The sequence below is a fragment of the Cucurbita pepo genome, chromosome LG01, assembly GCF_002806865.2.
Source record: "Cucurbita pepo subsp. pepo cultivar mu-cu-16 chromosome LG01, ASM280686v2, whole genome shotgun sequence".
Classification (NCBI taxonomy): domain Eukaryota; kingdom Viridiplantae; phylum Streptophyta; class Magnoliopsida; order Cucurbitales; family Cucurbitaceae; genus Cucurbita; species Cucurbita pepo.
Window position 1 is genome coordinate 4885302 of NC_036638.1, and position 24581 is coordinate 4909882.

General features: G+C 37.5%; 6 protein-coding genes across 8 annotated transcripts; 5 read left to right on the forward strand and 1 right to left on the reverse strand.

The window, feature by feature from the left end:
- Positions 1–366: 366 nt before the first annotated feature.
- Positions 367–2506, forward strand: LOC111797366 (protein WHAT'S THIS FACTOR 1; the record flags this gene model as incomplete). The annotated part of the gene is given in 1 exon segment (XM_023680356.1): positions 367–2506. A coding segment is annotated over 1 exon segment (1275 nt). The 3' UTR covers positions 2254–2506.
- Positions 2507–2714: 208 nt separating this feature from the next.
- Positions 2715–6236, reverse strand: LOC111797356 (uncharacterized protein At5g49945-like). Its single transcript, XM_023680348.1, has 3 exons — positions 5150–6236; positions 3272–3475; positions 2715–3189 (listed from the first exon to the last, which is right to left on the reverse strand). Exons 1-3 carry the CDS (start codon positions 6167–6169, stop codon positions 2959–2961), a joined length of 1455 nt encoding a protein of 484 aa, XP_023536116.1. The 5' UTR covers positions 6170–6236; the 3' UTR covers positions 2715–2958.
- Positions 6237–7143: 907 nt separating this feature from the next.
- Positions 7144–8422, forward strand: LOC111788717 (cytochrome c oxidase copper chaperone 2). 2 transcript variants are annotated; one of them, XM_023669177.1, is made up of 3 exons: positions 7168–7263; positions 7361–7423; positions 7857–8422. In XM_023669177.1, exon 3 carries the CDS (start codon positions 7912–7914, stop codon positions 8134–8136), a length of 225 nt encoding a protein of 74 aa, XP_023524945.1. In that variant the 5' UTR covers positions 7168–7263; positions 7361–7423; positions 7857–7911; the 3' UTR covers positions 8137–8422. The 2 variants fall into 2 exon arrangements, 1 of the variants encoding a protein (XP_023524945.1); XR_002814205.1 differs by lacking the exon at positions 7361–7423 and having other exon boundaries at positions 7144–7263.
- Positions 8423–12851: 4429 nt separating this feature from the next.
- Positions 12852–14653, forward strand: LOC111805088 (RING-H2 finger protein ATL52-like). The gene is made up of 2 exons (XM_023689976.1): positions 12852–13001; positions 14315–14653. Exons 1-2 carry the CDS (start codon positions 12852–12854, stop codon positions 14651–14653), a joined length of 489 nt encoding a protein of 162 aa, XP_023545744.1.
- An 886-nt stretch (positions 14654–15539) lies between these two features.
- On the forward strand, positions 15540–19591 carry LOC111799906 (3-deoxy-manno-octulosonate cytidylyltransferase, mitochondrial). Its single transcript, XM_023683419.1, has 8 exons — positions 15540–15850; positions 16912–16957; positions 17031–17117; positions 17196–17320; positions 18384–18523; positions 18660–18711; positions 18800–18910; positions 19284–19591. Exons 1-8 carry the CDS (start codon positions 15608–15610, stop codon positions 19374–19376), a joined length of 897 nt encoding a protein of 298 aa, XP_023539187.1. The 5' UTR covers positions 15540–15607; the 3' UTR covers positions 19377–19591.
- Positions 19592–20601: 1010 nt separating this feature from the next.
- LOC111799921 (thioredoxin 1-like) lies at positions 20602–23317 on the forward strand. Of its 2 annotated transcripts, none has more exons than XM_023683453.1 (2): positions 20602–20900; positions 22819–23317. In XM_023683453.1, the coding sequence occupies exons 1-2, from the start codon at positions 20702–20704 to the stop codon at positions 23130–23132; spliced, it is 513 nt and encodes a 170-aa protein (XP_023539221.1). In that variant the 5' UTR covers positions 20602–20701; the 3' UTR covers positions 23133–23317. The 2 variants fall into 2 exon arrangements, with proteins under 2 accessions (XP_023539221.1, XP_023539212.1); XM_023683444.1 differs by having other exon boundaries at positions 20619–20921.
- Positions 23318–24581: the final 1264 nt, after the last annotated feature.

The window sequence follows — 24581 nt, forward strand, 5'->3', positions numbered from 1 at the left end:
GGGGGGGGGGGGGGGTTGTTAGGGTTTTAATAGTATATAGGTGAATTTAGGGTTTAGTTTTACATGTTTCGTTTAAAATCTTTAGAATATTGGGTGTAAAATGAGTTGTTTTATATGTAAAGGGAATATCAATATCATGTTTAATAATAAATATTATGTTTAACGAGCTCTTACATATCTCAAATCAATTTATTCACGCTCAAATTTCTAAGACATGCTTCTCATATCATACTTTCATATATACTATAACCTTAGATAAATCCAAGGTTACGAAGTACTACTTACATACCTAAAAGATGGGACACTTGGTTTAGATTTGGTTGTCGGGAGGTTCCAAAGTTTTCCAAACTTCTCAAATAATTCATGCATTGGTGAAAAATGAGGAATACACGAAAACGGTAAAAAAAATCGGGGTTAGAACGGGTGAAATACTCAAGAAGGGGCCAAACCGGCCCAATAAAGCTGGCCCGGGCCGGGCTGGCTACTGCCCCGGGTCGGGCGCCCGTGGTGGGCTAGGCGGGGCGCAGGCCCGCACGCTGGGCCGCTCGAAACGCAGGCCCGCGCGCTGGGCCGCGCGAACCGCAGGCTGAGGTGTAGGCCCGCGCTGGGCGCGAAACCCTCGCCTTCCCCGATTGCCTTCCTCTTTCGCTCACCTCTGCGTGCTCGCCGTCGCCTTCTCTTTTGGTTTCGCTTCCGTTTTCGTTTTCTTTCTTTGCAACTTCTTCTCCACTTCCTAGGTCTCACCAAGCTCAATCGATGCACTGCTAACAGGCTAGGAACGAGTTTTCTTCTCCGACAACGTGGGTTCTGGTCTCGCTTTAGCCGCTCTTCCTTCTACAACACTAAGCGTCTTACCCTCTCCGCGCGCTCAACCGCTGCCTTAAATCGACTCACATCCCTCTCTTCTTCAAAGATGACCTCGAAACTATGCGGGTCAGCGCTGTCTTTCGCCGGGTATTACAATACTAATCTCACTTTATGATTCTCGGAGTTACAAGAGCCCCTCATCGTTTGTGCCAGACTCGTGCTTTTGTTGATGCAAAGGTGAAATGGGTTAGAGATCCATACCTTGATTTTGTTGTTCAAAGAGAGAAAAATCTCAGACAAGTAATCTCCCTCAAGAATCTAATAGTTTCGAGTCCTTTTAAATCTGTCCCACTTTCCTCTGTCTCTTTGATGAGACAGAACCTCAAAGTCCCAACTACTTCAATCTCTAAGTTCTTACAATTGTACCCATCTGTTTTCATCCAATTCCAGCCTAGTCTTGGCCTCCATCCTCATGTCAAGATCACCTCCCAAGCTCTAGCTCTCCACAAGGAAGAATCAGCCATTCATAACTCTCAACCACATAGAGACGACGTTGTGAAGCGGTTAGCGAAACTATTGATGCTCACAGGGGCTGGAAAATTGCCCCTATATGTCATTGAGAAGCTGCAATGGGATTTGGGTCTACCCTACAAGTTCATTCCAGCTCTTCTTGCTGATTATCCTGAATATTTTCAGGTTTGTAGTGTGAGAGATCGTTCAACAGGTGAACAAACTCTTGCATTGGAACTACTTTCTTGGAGGGAAGACCTTTCAGTCTCTGAACTGAAGAAGAGGCACTCCTTGGAAGGCAATGGTTGGAGAAGGAATGGAAATCACATTGCATTTCCAATGAGTTTTCCTAGGGGTTTTGATTTGGAGAAGAAGGTGCTGAATTGGGTGGAGGAGTGGCAGCGTCTGCCCTACATTTCACCCTACGAAAATGCATTCCATCTAGCACCAAACAGCGACCAGGCTGAGAAATGGACCACGGCAGTTCTCCATGAGTTGCTTTACCTTATGGTCTCAAAGAAAACCGAAAAAGAGAACATCTTCTGCTTGGGAGAGTATTTGGGGTTCGGTTCTAGGTTCAAGAAGGCCATAGTTCATCACCCAGGTATATTTTACGTCTCAAACAAGATCAGAACACAAACTGTGGTTCTCAGAGAGGCTTATAACAAGAACTTTCTGGTAGAAAAGCACCTTTTGATGGGCATGAGGCATCAGTACATTCACCTAATGAACCAAGCTGTAAGGAGACCTAGACCACGCATCATATTAGCTTCTTCCAGAGGTAAAAGACAGAACAATCCATCTGCCAACAAAGAACCTAAGAGAAATGCTAAAGCAAAGCTGGAAGAATCCAATGTGTATTTTCAGCCATCGGTTGAGGAAGACGATCGTCCATGCAGAGCTACTGAGTTGCAAAATAATGCATTTCATGAATGAAAACTGAAAGATCAGACATGGTCTGGCTGGTGTTATAAGTTCTTTTCTTTAAGTGCATCAGAGATTATTTTCTTGCAGAGGCCCAGTTGAAGGTTTTGCAGAAGGTGAAACTCCATGACTACAAAGTTGCTGTTGTAGGTTACCATATAGTTTAAGTTGGTTATTCCACATCAGTAAGGAGAAAGAATGGTGGAAGCCACAACAAAATTGGTTACCATTATAATGATGAGAGATAGGTCACACATTTTTACCTAAACTAGTTTAAAACTACAAACAATATGATCGTCTAAAAAGGGGGCTTATAATTCACCAGGGAGTAAAGTTCTAATATTACATTTCAGTAAAATTCCTATTCAGCCAGATCCCATCAATGACTGANCTAATATTACATTTCAGTAAAATTCCTATTCAGCCAGATCCCATCAATGACTGAAAGGACACCACAAACTGGAAACTAAAAGAAAAGAAAAGAAAAGAGGTTTAAATTAGCAAAAAAGGAAAGCTAGTTTCTATGGACCTGTTATTATGGCATGATGAGATAGTGTAGTGCAATCTAAAAGTACATGGTCCACTACCCTGATAAGCAAAATTTCAATGAAATCAGGAATCCCAGCTAAGCAGCTCTGAAACAACATTAGAAAACCAGGTGAAGAGGGGGTCTGAGTTCTCGACCCGTGAATAATGCATTGGAAAAAATCAACTCATTTAACGTGTGCGGCTCATCTTTATCTTGGGCATTGCTTTCTTCATCTGTTTCGCACGGTCTTTCGCCTCTTTCCGTCGAAGAGCCTCAGCAGTTAACTTGGCCTCAGCCTCTTCCATCAGTTTCTTCTTCTCTGCCTTCCTCTTCTGCAGGGCTTCTTGCCTAGCATTTTGAAGCTCTCTGTATGCCTCTTGAGCAGCCTTCGACCTCGCAGCATCAGTTTTTGAGCGGGCCTGGATGAGCAACAATTAGAATTTAGAAAAAACTGAACAGACCTCCAAGTTTCTCATGTCAAATTGTATCAGCACATATTACCTGTGAACTGAGCTTGTACCGTCCAATGACGTCGATGTAATAAGGTACAAGAGCTACCAGATGAGATATGTCAGACATATTGTTGGCATCTGGGAGAGCAAACTTAAATAACAGCATCTTTTTGTGCATGCCTGGAAGCTGATCCGAGAAGTGCATTGAGATGAAGTACTTCCCAAATTTCTCGAAGGATTTTTCACCAAAAACCTGCAGAAATTAACTGAACTTCAAATTGCACGTTCGCGGAAAGGAATAAAGAAATTTACTGGAAGTTTTGATTACATCATGTTAATCGAGCATGACGGCGTCCAACAAGGAAATGCTGTGCGCAAGGACGGCAAGTTGCATAGCAGCAAAGATGTGATGGGATGAATGAAGCTACTCAACAAATATAGAAGAAATTACGCGTAAGGAATACCCTTTTCTTTATATTTTCCCTACCCCAAAAATTCCTTGCTTCCACATGGAATACGCATCACTAGAAAAAGAGCAAAATACAGAAAATCCATGACCAGACATAAGACACTACACATTGTGCAGAGCATTGTATGAACCATTTTCCGTGAGTTCTAATTATTTCATACCTTTCTGTCTTCACATGGACTGACTTGAGCCCCAATCAGAACTTATATTAGGGCTCTACAGTCTCTACCTCAAACATAATTCTTTCAGCTGTGCTGTTCCAATAGAAAGTCTCACTATCCCACAAGCAACTCGCCTGTTAACCCCTTGTTTTCACTGTTGCTAACAGCATAAATTAAAGCGGACTTTATACTGAAACCCCAAAGCCACATAAAAGGAAGGGCAAGGGTAAACAAAAAGCACAAGATGGAAGGAGAACAATGGAGACTTCTCAACACCCATAGGAAAGCAGTATAGTGTGCAGTACTTCAAACCTCCTCCCAAGACACAGCCTTGAACTAAACAACCTTGAGATACCCCTTTAACCGAAAGAACCTAAACACTACAACAAAGCTGGCTTGCACAAAAGCCTCGCACTCATTGAAAAAATCTCAAAAAGACATTCCCAATCTCTTGACTCAGCGCCCAACTAACACCAAAAGAATGCCCAATCAAAGTCGTGAAAGGGCATTGACAAAACCAATACAGTTCGGATCCTCATAAGAATTCCTAAACAGCATGCACGACTAAGTTGTAAGCACTGCTAGAATTTGCATAGGGATACAAAAATTTTACAAGAAAAAATGCCTATGTAATCAAGAGTCCAAACCCAACGATCGATCAATTCGAGCTAAGAATAAAAGTCTCATGGGCGTTGAAAGGGTAGTGACATTAGTGGTTAATATCCCTCGATGCTAGTAAACTCACTCATATAACTCCATTATTCTCTGATCTAGCAATAAAACGTGTTTCATGCTTTTAGTCAACAGATCATGTTATCCCTTTGGTCCAGACCGAGTAACAAATAGATTTCACTCTTGGGATCCATGCAAGCGAGAGACATTGGGAAAGAATTTTGGTCAGACTTAGAAGATCCAAGGTCTTATTAGTAGTAGCATCAGAGTATATCTTGTCCACATAGAACGGGAAAATTCGAAGACATCACTCCACCTCCAAAGTAGAACAATCAAACATACAGTTGCTTATACCATAAGCAAATGTACAATGTAGAAAACACGAGCAAAGAGTATCGTGAAAATAGACAAAATGGTTACATTTAAACGTGGGGTCGCTATCATGAAGTACAAGGATAGGAAAATAAACAACGCAAGCAAAAAGCAGCCGAAACATCAAGTCAGAACCTTTAAAATTGAGAACTTAGACATCAGGTGGTTTAGCAATAAGCATTCAGCAAAATATTTACTAATCAGAACAAAACAACACAATGGAAGTCATCTGAAACAGAGAAAAGTTACCAACCTGGTCAAGAACAGCCTCTGTGATCAAATCAGATGCAACCTCCTTCGATTCTGAAATTACGCTCAACTCTTCAGGGACCCATTTTCTACCACTGGGAGTCGTCAAAATCCCAGCAAACCTTTGCAGATCCTTCAAATCCTTTTGCATTCCTTTGGCAGCTTTCTTTCTCGCCACAGCAAAGATAATATGATCCATCGCGTCATCATTCATGTAGACCTCGAAGCTAATTTCATCCTTACACGGCACCACCATATTGTACATCCTCGAGATCAAATCGTGTCGGCTCTTCAACTCCATTGTTGCCAACAACCCTTGGCAACACCTCCGCCCGCTAGCATAGAATTTGAAGACATTCTGTCCCTCTTTCAACAGCAAAGGCGAATCCTCACCTTCCCCTACACCCAACAGACTGAAGTTCCTCTCGAAAATGGAGTCCTTGGTCGCGAATTTCGCAGCCCACGACAGCGCAATGTTCTCGTTCTCGCGCTTCCCTGTAAAATAGTTGATCAAAAAAATAACCAAGAAAGACCCGCACGCAATTTCAACAGCATATGACTTCGGTGCATTCGCAGTTTTGGGAATCGGAGAGGCAGGTTTTGGATCAGCGTTCGAATTGGAGGAGGCTGAATCCTCCGCAAATTTGGAGCTCTGTTGTACCGGTTCTTGTGGTTGTTCAATCGGCAAGCCTTCGAATTCGTCCTCGTCCCAGTAAGTAAAACTGGTCGGAGGAGGCTTCGGAGAATCGGAGACAGACGGTGGAGATTGAGGATTCGATGGCTCGACTACCGGATCCGATACATCAGAGTCGCGATCCGGCGAAGAAAATACGACGGATTCGGGTTCCGACTTGGTGAGAGGAGGGGGACGGAGGGGGAGAGAAAGGTCGTCATCTTCAAGGTCGTCGACCTCTGGTCCGAATCCTTCGAAGTGGGAATCAGCAAGAACATAAGAGTGAGAAAGAGAGAGAAATAGGAGAGAGAGAAGGAAGAAGGGGATCCAGAAGGAGGTTAGCTTCGCCATGGCTGATTTTGCTCTCTCTGGTATCTGAGGGAGACAGAGGAAGAGAGGCAAATGAGAGCAAGGCAGATGAAGGAGGTGGTGGAGTCGAGTGGGATGTCAGTCACTGTTGGGCTGAGCTGACTCAACTAAAAAATTGCGCTCGGCCCAACTTAAAATAGGTCCGGCCCATTTAAAATGAGATATTCATATAGGATAACAACAAANAAAAAAAAAAAAAAAAAAAAAAAAAAAAAAACTGATTTGAAACATCATCCACTTATAATTAAACATCAATCTCATTCATAATATAGGTTTATGTCTCCCGGTAATCATAGATTTATCAATTATAAGAATACTATAAATAAGACTGTATCACACGATCTAATTCAATGGTTGAATTCACATCTTCTAGCTCATTCGAGATTATTTCAACCATTGACGTCATATGTCTATTCTAACAATTGATATTATATTGTCTAGCTCATTTGAGTTCGTATCTCAACCAGATGTCTCGTGACCTACTCAATGATTAGTTATCCATAATAACTAACTTCTTTGAGCTTTGGTTTATGCTTTCTAGCTACATTGAGTTTATCCCCAATTATTTATATTATATGATCTTTCTTCTATGAGTTTGTCCTAATACTTGAATATACTCGGATTCAGGTAATCTAGTTATATCTTTTGCTATCTCTTGTTAACGATTCATATTATAGAACGATGAGGCTTGACCTCGGAATCCATCCAACTTTGTCTCTTACGTGGCCGTGTTCTCCTTACTATTCACAAAAGTTGTAAATCTCATTTTCAGGCAACGAGAATGATAAAGAACGATCAAGTGAGCTATGAGTTTATTTATTATCTCACTGTGGAAAAAATAAAATATAATAATTATCATAATTATCGTATTTTCTCCATTAGAGGCCCAGGCCCAGGCCCAGGCCCATTTAGGAAACTGCGTCCCACTTTTGAGCCTTAATTGACATTTATTTCCCCTTTTGGTTTGGAATCTTACTTCTTCCTCAAATTGCTTTGCTTTGACGCTGTCCAAATCCCTATTCGTCTTTCTTCGGTTCTGGGTTTCTCCAGGATCTTCGGCGTGCGGGGTTCGAAAGGTAAGCTCCGAATTTCTCTGCTTCTTGGTCTCCCTACCGCTTTATTGCACTTCCTAGCTGGATTGTTCGCCTTTTCTTACTATTTTTTTCTTTTCAGTAAACAGGATTGTTCCGCTTAATTTTCTCTTTCCGATTGATTGGTTCGGTTGTTTGATGGAAGGTCGATTAAGAATTTTTTTTTTCCTTCTGGAATGGTTGGGTTGGGGTGTTTTGCATGTTTGTCACTGGCGAAGAGAGTTGTTGTGGAGGTCTCTACTTCTGGTTTTTTATTGGATGACTTTCTTTGATTGCAAGTAAAGAATAAAATTTGGGTTTTGAAGGATTTTATGATTTAGTAGCCGGTGATTAAGTAAGAGTATAGTGATTCGGTTGGGGTCTTTGGATTGATGAATGGTTTCTACTTCTATATATATATATATATATATATATATCCCCTTATTGGAAAACTTTCTCTGCTTGACCAATAGTGAAATTTTGTTTAGAAAGCATAACATGATTCAGTTTGCCTGTGATCAAGTAAGATTTTTTTTACCCATAAGCCTTCACTATGATCTAATTCGATGCTCTTCATTCTCACGTTCTTCTGCTTGCAGCTTTCAGGATTTCATTGCCTTTTCCTTAAGACTGCATTCCTTGAGAAATTGTGACATGGGTGGACTACCTGTTGGAAATTCTTCGGAGTCCAAACTTGAGCAGGGATCAGCAGTGGTTAAGTCTACCCCAGATGGAAAACCAAAAAAGAAGATTTGTTGTGCCTGTCCTGATACTAAGAAGCTAAGAGATGAGTGCATTGTAGAACATGGTGAAGAATTCTGTGGTAAATGGATTGAGGCTCATCGTAAGTGTCTTCGTGCAGAGGGGTTCAATGTCTGAACTTGATAAGCCAATCATATGAATTATTTGATTTTCTGCTAGTGTACAATTTACCATTTGAGGTATACATAGATAACAGAGAATATTGAGAAATAAAGTGAGCGAAAGAGTAGGCATAGCCAAAGCTGCAGTGCAGCAAGTACAATTTGGCTGCGTATTTTTGTTGACTTGGGCCTTTGTTCATGTATTAACTTCCTCCTGGTATTCATAATTTCTTACTATCTCTTCTTTATGTGATGCCCAACAAATTCTGTATCAATATCATGTGTTCTAAATTTGTGATTCTCGCCCGATGTTGAATTGGTGGATTTGAAGTTTTGAACATCGAATTTTGTAGTAGTAGACTTATAGTGATTAAATCTTGTATTATATCAAGGTAAGATAACCACAATGGGTTTGTCCGAGCCGATAGAGAAAGGACAAGGTCTTAATGTACATGTCTGATGTCTTTTGAGGTCAAGTGGTACAGTTGTTAGAGTTTCTCAAGGCCGGTGATTTTGGGTCCTCAGGCATTCCTGCCTGTATGTATCATCATAGCATCTGCTAATAGCTTGTTTTTTCATCCTTTATTTTCTGAGTGTAAAAGATGCAATTGACATGGTTTTGGATGTTATTAATGAGTTGTTGAGAAGATACGGTTTCCTACCTAAGAAAAGAGAATAAAAAAAATGGCCAAGAAGATACTGTGGTCTGTGATGCACTATGTATTCTGGGCTTGATGAATCAATTGTTTGCCAGGTTTACTATTTTGAGGAAATTGTTCTATTTGGTTTGTGGAGTTCTATAGATTTTGTTGTATTACACTACTCTTGAAAGTATTGAAGCCCTTCTAGATTGTTTCCTCGTTGTAATTTGTAGTCAAATTGAATCAAGGATGAAAAGAACCACAATAAAAATGGAAGGAGAGGGAGAGTATACTAGCATATAACTTATCCATTAATAGTTAACCCATGGCCACAGAAGTGACCAGCATTACATGACTATGGATGAAGAACAGAAGTAGATATTATTCGTAACACACCTCTAGCTAAGCACAGAGGTTTTGAACATAATAGGACACTTTTCAAACACAGCTACATTATTCCTGGCTTTATATAACTGTGTTAATGGAAACAACAGGTGTATGTGTTCATTTGCCGCAGTGGCAGTCCTTGCAACTGCAGGGGTTGCAGCTGCACTTGTCATTGTGCTCGGCCGCTGGGACGTCCATGTCTATGGCGTCAAAGTAGCTGCAGAACCAAGAGATTCATTGTTAGATGCCAGGTACTATCAAGCACTTTTAGTTAATAACTTGTTGAGATTTCTTTTGTCTCTGCTCCACTCTTTATTTTCTAACTCTAAACATACTTTTGTTTACACCCTTTGAATTTGAGTTTTTCATGAAAAAAATGGGCTCTAAATCATCTGTTTTGAAGAAGGTATATGCCCGATGAGCTGAAAAAATTACCTCTTCTCATTCTCCATGATGACAGCGCCATAGCTGTTCCCTTTTTTCCTGTCATTATAGAGCACGTCATTAACATAGAAATGAATTCGAATATGCAAACTTTTCAATCCTTTTTTTTACTAGTAATTTTTTAGTTTTGATTTGGTCGTACTGTGAAGGAAAAGAAAGAAAAAGTGGTTTTATGATTATCTTATTTGCAGCGACACTATAATTTGGATTCGAACTTTTAGTTTCACCCCAATAGAGTTTATTGCCCCTTCTGCTTCCCTTTATAGCATCAAACAAACTGTCATAATTGGGAGGGCAACCAAGGACCATATTGACAGACTTGCTATATTAAGATAATTTCTAGAGGGAAACAGAATCATAGCTTTGAAACAAGCAAGCTCTTGATGAGATTTGCTGCAAAGTTCGTAGGAAACCAAAAAAAAAAAAAATACTTACACGCAGTTGCTGCTGTCGGAGCAGTCGCAGTTGCCGCACTTGCCTGACATGGTGAAGAAGCTAGAGAAGTTGTAGGAGAACGAAAAACTGATAGCTTATGGAACTTTTTTTGGCTTATGATCTCTAAGTCTTGAGTATGGCTGTGTATTTATAGTGCAGGGCCATGGCGTTGGCATTGGCAAGGAGTGGCCGAGATGAATGCCAAGTATGGGAGAAGCACACGCCTCTTCTGAACTGTCCAAAAGAATCCGAATCATATAGGTTGCCTTTCTATCCTTCTCTAATGTCAATTTCACTTTTCTTTTCTATTTTTCTTCTGTAAATTGGGAACTCTGGAAATAACCTTCTTAGTGCATTTGAAATTTGATCATATGCCCGTGAAAAAGCTGGTTAGTGAAGTTCCTGTCTGCTGCTTAATAGAATATCATGAAACTTTAGTTTGTTTGATTTCAAGATTCAAGCTTTGGCCTTAATATGTTGAAGAATAATTTCTTCAAAATGTTTTGAAACCCATCAAAATACATTCACTCTTCCTTTTTTTTCGTTGCTATCCTATCTATTCTTTTTTTCCTGCTTTTGAAAAGAAGTTGGATTCTACATGACATGGAATAGAATAGGAAAAAAAGTGGTAACAGTGACATAGTTGAGGCTGAAATTCAGCTCTTATTAACAACGACAGAGTTAGTTCCGTTGATTTGCGGCTCTAATCTAGATTTGCTATATTATTATCATGAAAGGAGGTGAAGATTGATACGACATGTCATGAAAAATATTATTATTGTTCTAGTCAAGTGCTAAGAATCTTATTTTGTACTTCGTTTTCATGGATAGTATTCACCAAAATGAAACGACACTATTAAGATTCTTCATTCTCTTTTGATGTTCTATCCTTGCTTTGCATTTGTGCTAAGAATCTACGTTTTCATGTAATCTGATCAAGATGGTTCTGGTTTCATAACTTGCATAAAGTTTCTTTTAACGACCCAAACTCACCGCTAGTAGATACTATTCGTTTTGGTCCGTTACGTATTACCGTTAGTCACGATTTTAAAACGTGTTTATTATAGAGGTTTTCGCACCCTTATAAGGAATGTTTCGTTCCAAATCGAGGTGGGATCTCACAATCCACTCTCCTTGGGAATCAACGTTCTTGTTAGCACAATGCTCGGTGTTTGGCTTTGATACCATTTGTAACGACTCAAGCCTACAACTAGTAGATATTGTCTATTTTGGTTCGTTACGGATCACAGTCAGCCTCACAGTTTCAAAATGCATCTAATGAATAAAGGTTTTCACACCCTTTATCGTTTTTCTTTTCAACCATGTGAACTCACAGTTTTAATGTATTCTTGTTCATTAGTTGGTCTTGCGTGAAAATAATGGACTTCTATATATGAAATGTCACTACTTGAAATCATGGATTGTTATGCTATTAATTTTATATAATTATGATCAATTAATTTATGATTCATAAATGTATAGTTTTAATTGGATAAATAATTATAAAAAAACCTTTTTTTTTTTTACTAAATTATTTCCTGTCTTGTTGTTAATAGTTTTAATAAATTCAATTTTCATCTTAAACGATCAAATTAGATCCTAAAAATCACCCTAAACTCACTAATATCAATAACATTTAAACTTTCCAAATTTAAATTTGATTAATTGACAAATTAATTAATCAATAACTTCACAAAAACTCAAATTTTAACAAAATTAAGCTCTAAGGTTGTTTTGTTTCAATCTTATCAATTTTATACCATATATACGTGTGGTTTACGATTTATAGAAAACATGACCTATTCGACATTTTAAAGAAAGTCATGGTCCTTGTCCTATTGCCCAATAGGTCCGTTAATTCATTAAAAAGTTCTTGAATACGGTTGAAACCCTTTAATTAAAGAGACTTGTTTAAAAAAACTAAACCGGTAATTTAATCTTAATGTTTATAGCTTTTTGATAAAGAAAGTAAATATTTTGAAAATGATCCTTCTAGAAACCTATAAATTCATTAAAAAAAATATTGAATACAGTTGGAACACTTTAACTTACCTTCATTTAGAAACTAAACTTATAATTTAATCGAGACAGTTGGAACACTTTATTTGAAGGTACTTATTTAGAAACCTACCTTTGTTTAGAAACTAAACTTATAATTTAATTAGGACGTTTGGAGCTTTTTGATAAAAAAAAATAAACCATTTGAAAATGATCATTCCAGTAAGTTACCTTAAGAACTAAACCAAAAACTATCCATTTTTGGACGGGGAGAGCCCTCCATGGCTTCCAGATATTGGCAAATGGCTATGCATTTGGTTCAAAAAAACAGAAACCCCACAAGCCCTTTTCTCTTGTAAATGGTAAATAAACCAAAATTCGTTGAAAAAAACCAATTATTTTTAGGCCTTAATGGCCTCTCTTCTTCACACAAAACCATTAGAAAACCCAGCAAAAAACTTCACACAAAAAACACATACAACCAATTAAGAAACTCCCCAACATGATCCCTCAAGCCCTCACTACTGTTCCACAATCCAACCCTCCACCTTCAGCCCTCCCGTTCCTCACCGCGTTCTCGATCGTCATCGTCATCATCATCTCCATCGTCATCTTCTCCATCCTCGCCTCCTTTTCCATCATCATATTCATCTTCGTCTTATGTCAATACCTAATCGGGTCGACGAACTTAGATGGACACCATCTCGACGTCGAAGCAGGCGAGAGAAACCAAAACCAAAACCAAAACCAAAACCAAACCATGCGGGGTAGAAGTTTGGTATCTCGATACGAAAGCAACATTTGGAGGGAGGCTTTGGAGAGAACAATGGCGGAGAGGAAGGGGCGTAGAGCACAAATTGTAATGAAAATGGCAACGAGGGTGAGGTATGGCAGCTCGGAGGTGGCGCCGAAATACACCGCTTGTGCAATATGTTTGGAGGAGTTTGAGAATGGCGAGGATTGCCAGATTTTTGTGGTGTGTAAACACATTTTTCATTACTCTTGTATCCAACGTTGGCTTAGGAGGAACATGACTTGTCCTATTTGTCGTTCTCCTATTGCCAATCACAACAACTGCTGACATTTCTCATTATCCACATTTAATGTAAATATTTCAAACCATTGTTCACAATAGTGTTTATAAAATAGAGTTTTTCTATGCAAACTTCCATATCAAATAATTTTACCATGCCTTTAATTTCTCCTTCGAGTTATAATATTTTAATTAGTTGAATTACGTGAATATAATCATGAGTCGATCTTGAGACTGAACCTAATTTATTTCCCGAATCGTACTCGATGTAACTCAAGTTCATAACTCTGTGAACGAAACCCTTAAAAAAATCCAGCCCAAATCATCTTAGAATACATACAAATTTGAAATCGAATTTTCTATAAGAGATTTGAGTATTTAACGTTCTTTTAGGTTGCAAAATACTCGTATCCTAAAGCTAAGGATAGGAAGACGTACCCCTTTTTCGATCGTTGGTGACTATTGAATGATTTATATATATCTCTGCCTGTATATTAAATTTCAAAACTAATGATATGACATTTTAAAAGACATTGCAAATATCACAATTTAAATATTAATTAACTATATTCTTACTATTTCACTAATTAACTTATAAAATCATCATAATAAATCATAGAATATCTTGATTAACTCTCATTGGGTTGAAAATTACTTTTTCAAATAATTAAAAATTTATTTTAAAGTGATATTAGAAAATAAGTAATAAAAAAATAATTATAAAATTAAATAAATATACGTATGTATAATTTAAAATGGAATTTAGTTCAAGTCAATCTAGTTTTAGAAAAACACCTAAACCAATTCAATTTATAAAATTTTCTTTTATTTGAATTCAACTCAATCGAAATCAATCCAATCCAAATAAGTTGGTGATTCGATCAAAAAATATTATTGGAATATTCTTAAAATGGGTTTAATAGTTGTTCATGTTATTGTTAGCTTAACAAAGAAACTTCCAAATAGAAAAATAAAAAAAAATTGGAAACAACAGAGTTTGTTATATGCCATCTCAGTTATTATTGAAACTCAATTTCTTGTTATGTTACTAAAAACCAAATCAAATAAGTCGTGATTGTGAGCCATGATTGTTCATCAACGCCTCATTTTCTCGTCCCATTTTCCTTAATTTTCCCAGCATCCAAACAACACCACAGATGCCCATAATCGTGCTCTTTGGGTTTGTCCTGACAGTTCTTGTGTTATTCTCCTTCTTCAGCTTGTGCATTTACATCTGTTTCCAATGCCACACTCAGGGCTTCATAGGCGCCACCCAAACCCACCGTGACAATGGACACGGCATGGCGACGAGAGCGGCGACCAGGGTGGCCACCGTGAACCCTGAGGAATTGAATCATCAGATTCATAGGGCGATGGAGAAACTGACGATGCCATTGGTAGATTATGGTTGCAAGGAGAATGATGGGGAAGTGGCGGGGTCGGAGTTGAACGAATGTGCGATATGCTTGGAGGCGTTTGGGAACAGAGTTTCGTGCAGAGTTTTCCCTAATTGCAAGCATATGTTCCATACGCATTGCATTATAAAATGGTTGGGGATTAATCTAACTTGTCCCATTTGTCGAACCCACTTGTAACCCGTGGGCGTATTCATTCATTTGGTTGGGTTGGATTGGATTGGATTGGATTGAGTTACTGATCAAAGATGATGAGTCTACGACTCTATGTTCTTCGATAAAATTTGTTTTATTATGACTATATTCTTCATCAAGAATTTGTATTCTCACCTCTTTGTTCTTGTAACACAGATTAATTAATCGAGATGACATGAAGATGGAAATGAGTCAAACAACGACCATTTTATTTACCTGTTCTTAGCTGTCATGTGATATGTTTGAGGTTTATGTTGAATTTTTTCTTTTTCAAGTTATGTTTAGATTAGTAAGTTTACCGTGGTAGTATCATTTCATTGACAATTAGTTCATGATTCAATCATAAATTAAGTCTCGTTCCAATTAAAGAGAAGGTGGAGAAAAACATGAATTTAGCTACAAAATTCTGTCTATACGAGAAAAACATTTACTTTGTCTATACGAGAAAAACATGAATTTAGCTACAAAATTCTGTCTCACCTATGTAAATTAAAGGACAAACGCTCATAGACAAACATAATAAAGAAAGATTAAATGTTTCATAGGCTAATTTTATATAAGCTCATTGTATAAGATATCCTTACTCATTCGCCTCTATATAAATTATTTGGATCAAATCATTTATAACAATTACAGATTCAATAGAAACTAATTTTATTTAGCTATTATTTTTTTTTAAACAGTAAGAACTAATTTTAAGATTTATTTCTAATTAAAAAATAGAGTAATAAAAAAGAATGAATATAAATTAAAATAAATTAAATTCAAAATATAAGAACTAAAATAATATTTTAATTAATCGAAATTAAACGTTTATTCAGGAAATTTGTCAATAAAAAAAAAAAAGTTGGTTTCAAATAAAGGGAAAAAAAGGTGGGAACCAACAGCCCAAGCAATCTTGGCGTCAGTGCAATAACGAGCCACTCGTAGCGGGAGATCATGTCGGTTTGCTCTTCTTCTTCCTCTTCATCATCAGGCGGGTACCTCGGCAGTGCCAAAGCCTGGATCGTGCATGGGATTGTTGCCGGAATCACAATTGGCGCCGCCATCGGAGCTCGAGCTTATTTGGGTCGATCCAGAAAATTTCGGAGCCGCGTTGTCGGAATCATTCCCGCCCGATTCGCCTCTTCACGGTTCCAGGGGAAGCCTCTCGTTGAGATTCTCGGAAAGCCAATGATCCAGGTTAGTTCAATTGATTATCATTCTCAACTTTATTGTTCGTGCTGTTTCTGGATCTGTCAAGTTCGATTTATACCGCTGGAAATTTTCATTTGTTTCATATCTGATCTGGGTTTTGTTCGTTTCAATTTCATTGTTGATGTGAAAGCTATGCTTTATGCGGTGGATCTACCATAAACTATAACTTATATTTGCTTAAGTCTTTTAAGTAGGCTTCTGGAGATGAATTAGAGAGGAATTGACAAAATTCCTCCGTATCCATTTGCTTTTTAGGCATTAGAAACTATGGAAGCTGGATGCTCCATTGTCTTCTCCTCACGGACATCAACAATTTCCTCTTATCAATTTTAGTGGCTCACACATTCCCGAAAGAAGATAAGATCCATTGGCTTCAATTCATCATAGATTTATGTTGACATCTTTAGCTTGAGAGGAAGAATAGAATCGTCAACAATAAAGAAAACTATTCTGATAGTTTCTTAGTGTAAATGTTTACAGTTCAAATACTCTTTGTTTCAATTGGAGAAGTCCTTTATAATCTCTTGTTTCGGGTTCGACTTTCTTCCCCTATTTTGAAATTTCATATTATTTATTAAGAAAAGATTATCCCAAAGAAAGGAGAAGTAAATCAATCAAACCATCAGTTTTTCATACCAAATCTAAAATTGAATCCTCTGGCTTCATTCAATATTTATTTTTTGGAAGCAATTATGTCTATTATAAGGATCTATAATGTCGGTTGGATCAGTTCTCGTAGGTTGAACTTTCAACTCTTGTATTTATTTCCATAGAATGTTGTATTTGATGGAATTTGATTTGCATTGGCTGGTGGGCTGTTGTAGATTTGTACTTTTTATGGTTTAACTGACATCATAGATCATTCGGATCTTGGTTTATCTTTCTAAAGAGCTAATAGTCATTAAATCAACATTTTTCTGGTGTTGGATGTTGATTTACTTTGCAGTACGAGTGATGAAGCCTACGACATTGACTTATGCTTTTATATTGTTCGTGTTTTGAATCTGCCAAAATTTTAATATGCCTCTGAAATTCATATTCTACAGAGAACTTGGGAAAGAGCAAAAATGGCTACTACATTGGATTGTGTTGGTAAGCATGTGTGCTTTGTTCTTCTCGCTTTATGCGTACCTCATCCTTACCTTTCGATTTGAAATCTTTCCAGTTGTAGCAACCGACGATGCAAAGATTGCACAATGCTGTAAAGGATTTGGTGCTGATGTTGTAATGACATCAGAGTCTTGCCGGAATGGTAAGCACTGTGATTATTATATAACAATCGCAAGATTAGTATTGAAGTCTTATTGTTTTCAGTATGAAACTACTTTAGGAACTGAACGTTGTAATGAAGCACTTCAGAAGCTGGAGAAGAAATACGATATCGTTGTAAATATTCAAGGAGATGAGCCGCTTATCGAACCGGAGATCATCGATGGCATTGTTAAAGCTCTACAGGTGAATGTTTTCGTACCTTTTTTGGTTAAAATGGCAGGATTGAAAGTTTGATGTTGCATTAAAAGACTCCATACTAATAAATGGACAGTTTTGAACTTGCTCCCCTCAAGCTCTTGTTCTGTATGGTGTGCAGGCTGCCCCGGATGCAGTGTTCAGCACTGCAGTGACATCCTTAAAACCTGAAGATGCATTCGACCCCAATCGCGTGAAGTGCGTAGTGGATAATCGTGGATACNTTATTTCCATAGAATGTTGTATTTGATGGAATTTGATTTGCATTGGCTGGTGGGCTGTTGTAGATTTGTACTTTTTATGGTTTAACTGACATCATAGATCATTCGGATCTTGGTTTATCTTTCTAAAGAGCTAATAGTCATTAAATCAACATTTTTCTGGTGTTGGATGTTGATTTACTTTGCAGTACGAGTGATGAAGCCTACGACATTGACTTATGCTTTTATATTGTTCGTGTTTTGAATCTGCCAAAATTTTAATATGCCTCTGAAATTCATATTCTACAGAGAACTTGGGAAAGAGCAAAAATGGCTACTACATTGGATTGTGTTGGTAAGCATGTGTGCTTTGTTCTTCTCGCTTTATGCGTACCTCATCCTTACCTTTCGATTTGAAATCTTTCCAGTTGTAGCAACCGACGATGCAAAGATTGCACAATGCTGTAAAGGATTTGGTGCTGATGTTGTAATGACATCAGAGTCTTGCCGGAATGGTAAGCACTGTGATTATTATATAACAATCGCAAGATTAGTATTGAAGTCTTATTGTTTTCAGTATGAAACTACTTTAGGAACTGAACGTTGTAATGAAGCACTTCAGAAGCTGGAGAAGAAATACGATATCGTTGTAAATATTCAAGGAGATGAGCCGCTTATCGAACCGGAGATCATCGATGGCATTGTTAAAGCTCTACAGGTGAATGTTTTCGTACCTTTTTTGGTTAAAATGGCAGGATTGAAAGTTTGATGTTGCATTAAAAGACTCCATACTAATAAATGGACAGTTTTGAACTTGCTCCCCTCAAGCTCTTGTTCTGTATGGTGTGCAGGCTGCCCCGGATGCAGTGTTCAGCACTGCAGTGACATCCTTAAAACCTGAAGATGCATTCGACCCCAATCGCGTGAAGTGCGTAGTGGATAATCGTGGATACGCTATTTATTTCTCAAGAGGATTGATCCCTTTCAACAAGTAAGATTTCCTTTTCCATCTTGGGTTTCCCTCGTGTTATTTGATCGTTCCAGTTCGAGGTCAGGTTGCAGCGTCCATTATAGATAGGTTCGAGTTGTCAGGAAATTTAATGAGTTACATCAATTCATTGATGCAGGTCAGGAAAGGTCAACCTTCAATATCCTTATTTACTTCATCTTGGAATCCAGGTATTAATGGATTGTATACGAGATGAATTCATTTTGCTGTAATGCCAGACTTAAGGAACATTCCTTTTTCTTCTATTTTCCTTTCCAGAGTTTTGATTCGAAATTTTTAAGTATATATCCTGAACTCCAATCAACACCATTGCAACTAGAAGAGGATTTAGAACAGCTAAAAGTGTTGGAACATGGCTACAAAATGAAGGTACACCCCAACTTCTTATGTGGATAGCATCTTTTCCCACTTTTGGGAAATTTGTATACTTTATAAAACCAGGCATTTTTGTTCTTCTAGTGCGTTTAGAATAACTTTTGAAATGGAATCACTTTTGACTACAGTTAACCAAACAAATTTGTTATTTAAAGCATTTTTTCAAAGAACAAATGTAAGATATGGAAACATGTCTTCGAAAAAGTGTTTAAACTTACACTTAGATGGAGACGAGCGTCTTTACTGAAGCTTAACGCTTAATGATAATCGATCCAAGTTTCATATCTTATCTGGGAAAGAAGTTCTGTGTTTTCACTTGTGAAAAGGTATGGTGCCCCAATGTTGAAACTGTCATTTTGTTTTGCAGGTGATTAAGGTCGACCACGAGGCGCACGGTGTTGATGTTCCTGGAGATGTAGAAAAGATAGAATCTTTTATGAAGGAAAGGAACCTTTCTTAATGAAGATTAACCAAAGAAAGCTATACTTTCGAATTGATAACAATTTCGTTTTCGTTATTAGTAGTTGTAATCGGTACCAGGTTGAACAAAATATGCTGTTATTTTGTAGTGTTGAAGTACTTGGTTTTTTCGGAACTATATCTTTTAGCTCTTGGTTTCTGATATTTGTGACATTGATTTATTTGTATAGTTATTGAAGTAAATTTGTTGATTAATGAGCTAGCTTAGGTTCATTTTAATTTGGTGTGTTAAATTATAATACTTAGAGTTGGAACCTAGGTGCCTATTCTATTCTTTTTACATTAAACATGGAGATTCAGATGCCCATTGTTAAGACAGCTCACTGAACACATGTGAGCGAGCTCATTGAGTGTTCAGCAGTCATGTAGTTCACTTGCAAGACATCCAAAGCCTACTTGCCCAGTCTCTGGTAAATCTGGGCAACTTCGAGTGCAATATGCTATCATTCTTAAGACAGAATATGGAGATGCACAAGCAAGTTCAAGTAATCAAGGAGGAGACACACAGGAATTCAAACGCTTGAGACTGACAAATTCTAGCTGGTTAGCTGACAAGGATATTAGTTGTTACGATAATGCTTGTCTAAGATAGTCTATGGCTACATGTCGGATGTCTTGGTCATGCTTGTCTTAAAACGGGTTGTCCATGATCGTAGTTATGCTTGTCTAGAAAGTTTTGTAGGCCGCATGTCGGATGTTTTGATCATGTTTGTCTAAGACGTATTGTCCATGAACCTATGCCGTTCCAAAATTTCTTTTACTTGCTTTCATGTTAGATAAAACTTTACTACTTGTTGAGTTAATACGGGGTGTATGAGGTGTATAATTAGTCACCAAAATCATGTCTACACCTATCAGAACTAAAATGCCCCGAAGTGAGAAACGTGATTAATTATCAATTCTTACTCTCTCAATTATATGCTATGAAAGTTATTGTTCTTACGTTCCGTGACGAACGTTATTGTTATTAAGTTCTTTGAGATGAGCTATGGAAGTTATTGTTCTTAACTTCTTTGACATGAGCTATGAAAGTTATTGTTGTTAGCTTCTTTGACATGTGTTTGAGTTGGTAGAACATTGTGTTCCATTTCCAACATAAATAATTTAGAAATGCCACCGTCATCCACGCGTTACATTTCTATTCGTCTGTATTTAGACCTGCATCAACGTCACGTCAAGTTCTCAACTTTCGAACTTCTTTCAGTGCCACGTCAATCCAAAAACTCAACTACAAATTTTGCCCAAGACCTTCACTCTTTCTCGCCTCGCACTCACAACCACCGTTCTCTCTAATTCCTTCCTCCCATGGCTACGGTTCTCGATTCCCTCGCTCTTCCCTCTTCCTCCGTCTTGGCTTCCACCACCTTCTCCGGCCGTCGGACCTCCCTCGCGCTTCCGCGCTACAGAGCATTGAAGGTCGGACACAGCTTCACTTCTCATTCTATAAAATCTGCGAGATCGAATGCCAGATTTACTCATCGTTCTGGCAGAGTCGTCTGCGAAGGTCAGGAAACTTCTTCCATAGGTTCGGATTTTGTTCTGTTGTTTTCTTTTATTGTGTTGTTTGGCTTTTGGGAGAAGGGAAGAAAGGAAAATTTAGGACACTTGTAAGTTTGGTGAATTGATGAAGATCATACTCTTAAGTGTCTATTGGTGTTTGGTTTGGTTTTGATAAAAGTTGAAACTAAACTGTATAATTAACAAATAGTAGGTTAGATCATTACTAGAGTTATATGCGGCAACTACTTATGCGTTAAATGAAGTCTCACAAATAGTGTCTACCCTTAAAAGCTTCGAACACATCGAGTATATTGTAGTTAGTTGTCCATGTTAAGTAAAGTGACCTTTTGTATTTAGTTGATTTTGTGGGTTCAGTAGCTGACTGATGAAAAAGGAGTTAGCCAATTTTCAAAGAAGCTGCATTAAATTGTCAATTTTCAATTCCTTTTTTATCCAATCAACTACTTAACTTTGACACTTATGTAGCTAACTGTCAGGCATTCAATCCTTCTCTTATTTATAAGGGGAGGATTGTTTATGAGGTTTTATCAATAGGGATATAATTATAACTTTTAAAACCATAAGGATTAAATCTAACTTTCTCCAAACTATTGGGATCACATTTGTAATTCACCTACTATGTTTTAGTCCTCTGAAGCCTGACAGATTTGAAGGTAAAATCCTGGGATGGCAAGTTGCAATCAATCTAAATTGGGCTGTGGAAATGTGTTTCCATTTGAAAGTGAAAGATCAAGCATTAAAATTTCAATGAATTACTACATTAACCATAAAGATTGGATAGCAAGAGTTAACTACTGATTAAGGTATATTCTCTCGACCAAGGGATCATATATCTATAACTAAATTAAGCTTAACTCATGTGCTTAAGAAATGTACACTTGGTCAAAATGTCCAAAGTGCTCCATATCCCTCCCGTAGAGGTTTCCTGGGTTTGTTGCAGTTGGAAGAGAGGTGCCTCTGATACCAACTTGAGTTATAAAATGAAGGGAATGTACTTCATGTTGCTCAGTGGGCAGAATAAATTATATGAGATTGGAGCTCTTCTTTAGTTTATATGTTGCCATGGTCAATCAGTCGACACCCAATAGGTGAGTGACAAACCAATTCTGTGCACCCTTGTGAATATGATTTCTGCTGTGCCTGGGTCTTAATGCCGTTATAGAGAGTCGTCAGTAGGGAGCTGGTCTGATACTGGCTCAGTTTGTTTGGAATTTTGGAGAAAGTGGTTTACTCGTCTCTCTCTCCTGGTTCTTCCCAGTAACCCCATTCTTTTGCGTGTGTATGAGTGAGCGTGTTTTGGTGTATGCATCTTGATTTGCAGGGGAGCCAACATTTACCTTTTATGTATGGCATGAGATTCTGAGTCATTTACAGCATTTGTTGTTGGTTGTCTTTCCTGCTCACCATTTTTTATTGTTATTATGAATCGTTAATTTGGAATAACAGATGTTTAAGTATAGAAAAACGTTTACCAAATAGTGCATTTAAGCTATACCTTTATATTCTAATATATACACATGCATGAACATATTTATTTTATCTATGAAGATCATGGGGTGGGGACGTCGAAATTTTTAGTTTGAGTATTAAGAATGTGATACTTTCAATTGACTTCGAGTTCAGGCTCTGTATCATAGGTTGTACTGATTCTTGATCACTTGCTTTTGCGATAATTCCTGCAATGTGACAGCACTCAGTTCATGTTAGAACATTCACATAGTAATTTGTTATCCATAAAATAACATTTTAATCTATGTTTTCTTTTGACTCTTCTCTTCCGTCTGACTGATTCACAGATCAGCAATATACCTGCAACTACTTTTTATTTCTCTAACTTTCTTTCCCCCAAAAGAAAACCCTTGTCGAGGTTTAACAAATCACATGTTTCTCGAATGTTGCAGTACCTTCTGCTTCAGAAGCTACTTGGCAGTCACAGGTTATTGAATCTGGTTTACCGGTTCTAGTTGAATTCTGGGCTCCATGGTGCGGTCCTTGCCGAATGATTCATCCGGTTGTTGATGAACTATCCGAGGAGTATGCAGGAAAGTTTAAATTTTACAAGGTAAATACTGATGAGGAAGCTGGGATTGCATCCCAATGTGCTATCAGAAGCATCCCCACTGCCATTATCTTCAAAAATGGTGAGAAGAAGGAGGCAATAATTGGTGCAGTTCCCAAAACAACTCTGACTGATATCATGGACAAATTCTTGTAGAGATGGCTGATAAAAAGTACGTATTGAAAGAATCAAAGCTGCTTTCTCATAGTTTATTGAATTTCTCCTCTATATCTGATGATGAATTCTCTAGTCTGGAAATAAACTCTCCTCGTTTGTTACAAATAGTTCTTAATGCAACTGTATCTTCTTTGGTCATGGCAATTCAATACCTTTTCTATGAATGCATCTTTCTTTTTTGAATTATTAGCTTTTCTAGTTTAATATACATGAAGTTCTAGTATGTATTGGTATTTGCATTAAACAATACATGCTTGCAAACCGTATGCTAGCCCAACGAATCTTGCAAAATCAAACTAAGATCATAATTACAAAAAGACCTAGTTATTGTTGTCCATAAAGAGGCATTAAACTTCACCACCTCGAAGGAGGCATATGAATATAGGCTTCATATGGCTCATTTTTAATGATTGTTTCTGATTTAGAGACTTTTAGAAAATTAAATTTATATGAGTAGTTGGTAAAACTAAGATATGTAAATCTAAGTTGTGAATTTTCAATACTTGGTACAAGTGTTGTGAGATTTGAATTTAATCCTAATTGGTCTTAGAGTTTTAAAGAAATAGATTTCCAATTGGTTATTGAATATAAAAAAATATTTATATAAAAAAACATATCATCAATGAATAGTTAGCATAAGTTGGTTGACATATTTTCCTTCCACTAAGCCAACTAATGTTTAGTGCTGCTCAAAGATCAACATATCTTCTAAGCACCCAGTTATTGCATCAGTTTTGTTAGCTCTAGTGGCATTCTCATCCAAATAAGATCCAAAATACTGAAACTGTCAAGGACTTCACTCATACCTCGACCAATTAGTCAACGTGGAACCTACCCAACTGCTTGGTTGTATACATGATTACTATTTTGCCTGGTTGCGTACATGATTACTATTTCTATTTCTAGAAGTTAGTCATGCCCTAGCCAGACTAATAGAATCCTCAAATGTTGAACAATGACTTCAAAAAAAAAAAAGGGTTCCTCGAATGCATAGTAAAAAATGACTAAGACTCGAAAAGAAAAGAAGTCGAGTCTTGATTAAGAGAAGGCGTACTTTGTTCGAGGGGAGGTGTTGATGGATAAAAGTCTCACATCGACTAATTAAGCGAATGACTCCATTCGTATGAGGCCTTTTGGAGAAGCCCAAAGCAAAGTCAACTCAGTTCTAATACCAAGTGTCACAGTCGCACTTTTTCAGAGCTCACAAAGTGATTGTCTGACACTAACACTTACCCTTAACTAAGTTAGCCCACTCAAACTCCATCTCATGCTTAAAAAAAATAGTTTTAGAAAATGAGGTTAGAGGAAACTTTTAAAAAAACATCTTGGAAAGAAAGGAAATGTTATACGTTATTGCCTAATATAGTTCTTTTAGAAAGAAAAAGAAAAAAAAAAAAAAAAAAAAAAAAAAAAAAAAAAAAAAAAAAA

Excerpts from the sequence above, each read along its gene's own strand:
- LOC111799906 (XM_023683419.1), top strand. The coding sequence starts at position 15,608 with ATGTCGGTTTGCTCTTCTTCTTCCTCTTCATCATCAGGCGGGTACCTC. Across the intron at positions 15,851-16,911 it reads TCGGAAAGCCAATGATCCAG|AGAACTTGGGAAAGAGCAAA; the intron begins GTTAGTTCAATT and ends CATATTCTACAG. Across the intron at positions 16,958-17,030 it reads TACTACATTGGATTGTGTTG|TTGTAGCAACCGACGATGCA; the intron begins GTAAGCATGTGT and ends AAATCTTTCCAG.
- LOC111788717 (XM_023669177.1), top strand. The coding sequence starts at position 7,912 with ATGGGTGGACTACCTGTTGGAAATTCTTCGGAGTCCAAACTTGAGCAG.
- LOC111797356 (XM_023680348.1), bottom strand. The coding sequence starts at position 6,169 with ATGGCGAAGCTAACCTCCTTCTGGATCCCCTTCTTCCTTCTCTCTCTC. Across the intron at positions 3,476-5,149 it reads CAGAGGCTGTTCTTGACCAG|GTTTTTGGTGAAAAATCCTT; the intron begins GTTGGTAACTTT and ends TAATTTCTGCAG. Across the intron at positions 3,190-3,271 it reads GGTACAAGCTCAGTTCACAG|GCCCGCTCAAAAACTGATGC; the intron begins GTAATATGTGCT and ends TTGCTCATCCAG.
- LOC111805088 (XM_023689976.1), top strand. The coding sequence starts at position 12,852 with ATGGCGGAGAGGAAGGGGCGTAGAGCACAAATTGTAATGAAAATGGCA. Across the intron at positions 13,002-14,314 it reads AGGATTGCCAGATTTTTGTG|GGCTTCATAGGCGCCACCCA; the intron begins GTGTGTAAACAC and ends TGCCACACTCAG.
- LOC111799921 (XM_023683444.1), top strand. The coding sequence starts at position 20,702 with ATGGCTACGGTTCTCGATTCCCTCGCTCTTCCCTCTTCCTCCGTCTTG. Across the intron at positions 20,922-22,818 it reads TCAGGAAACTTCTTCCATAG|TACCTTCTGCTTCAGAAGCT; the intron begins GTTCGGATTTTG and ends CGAATGTTGCAG.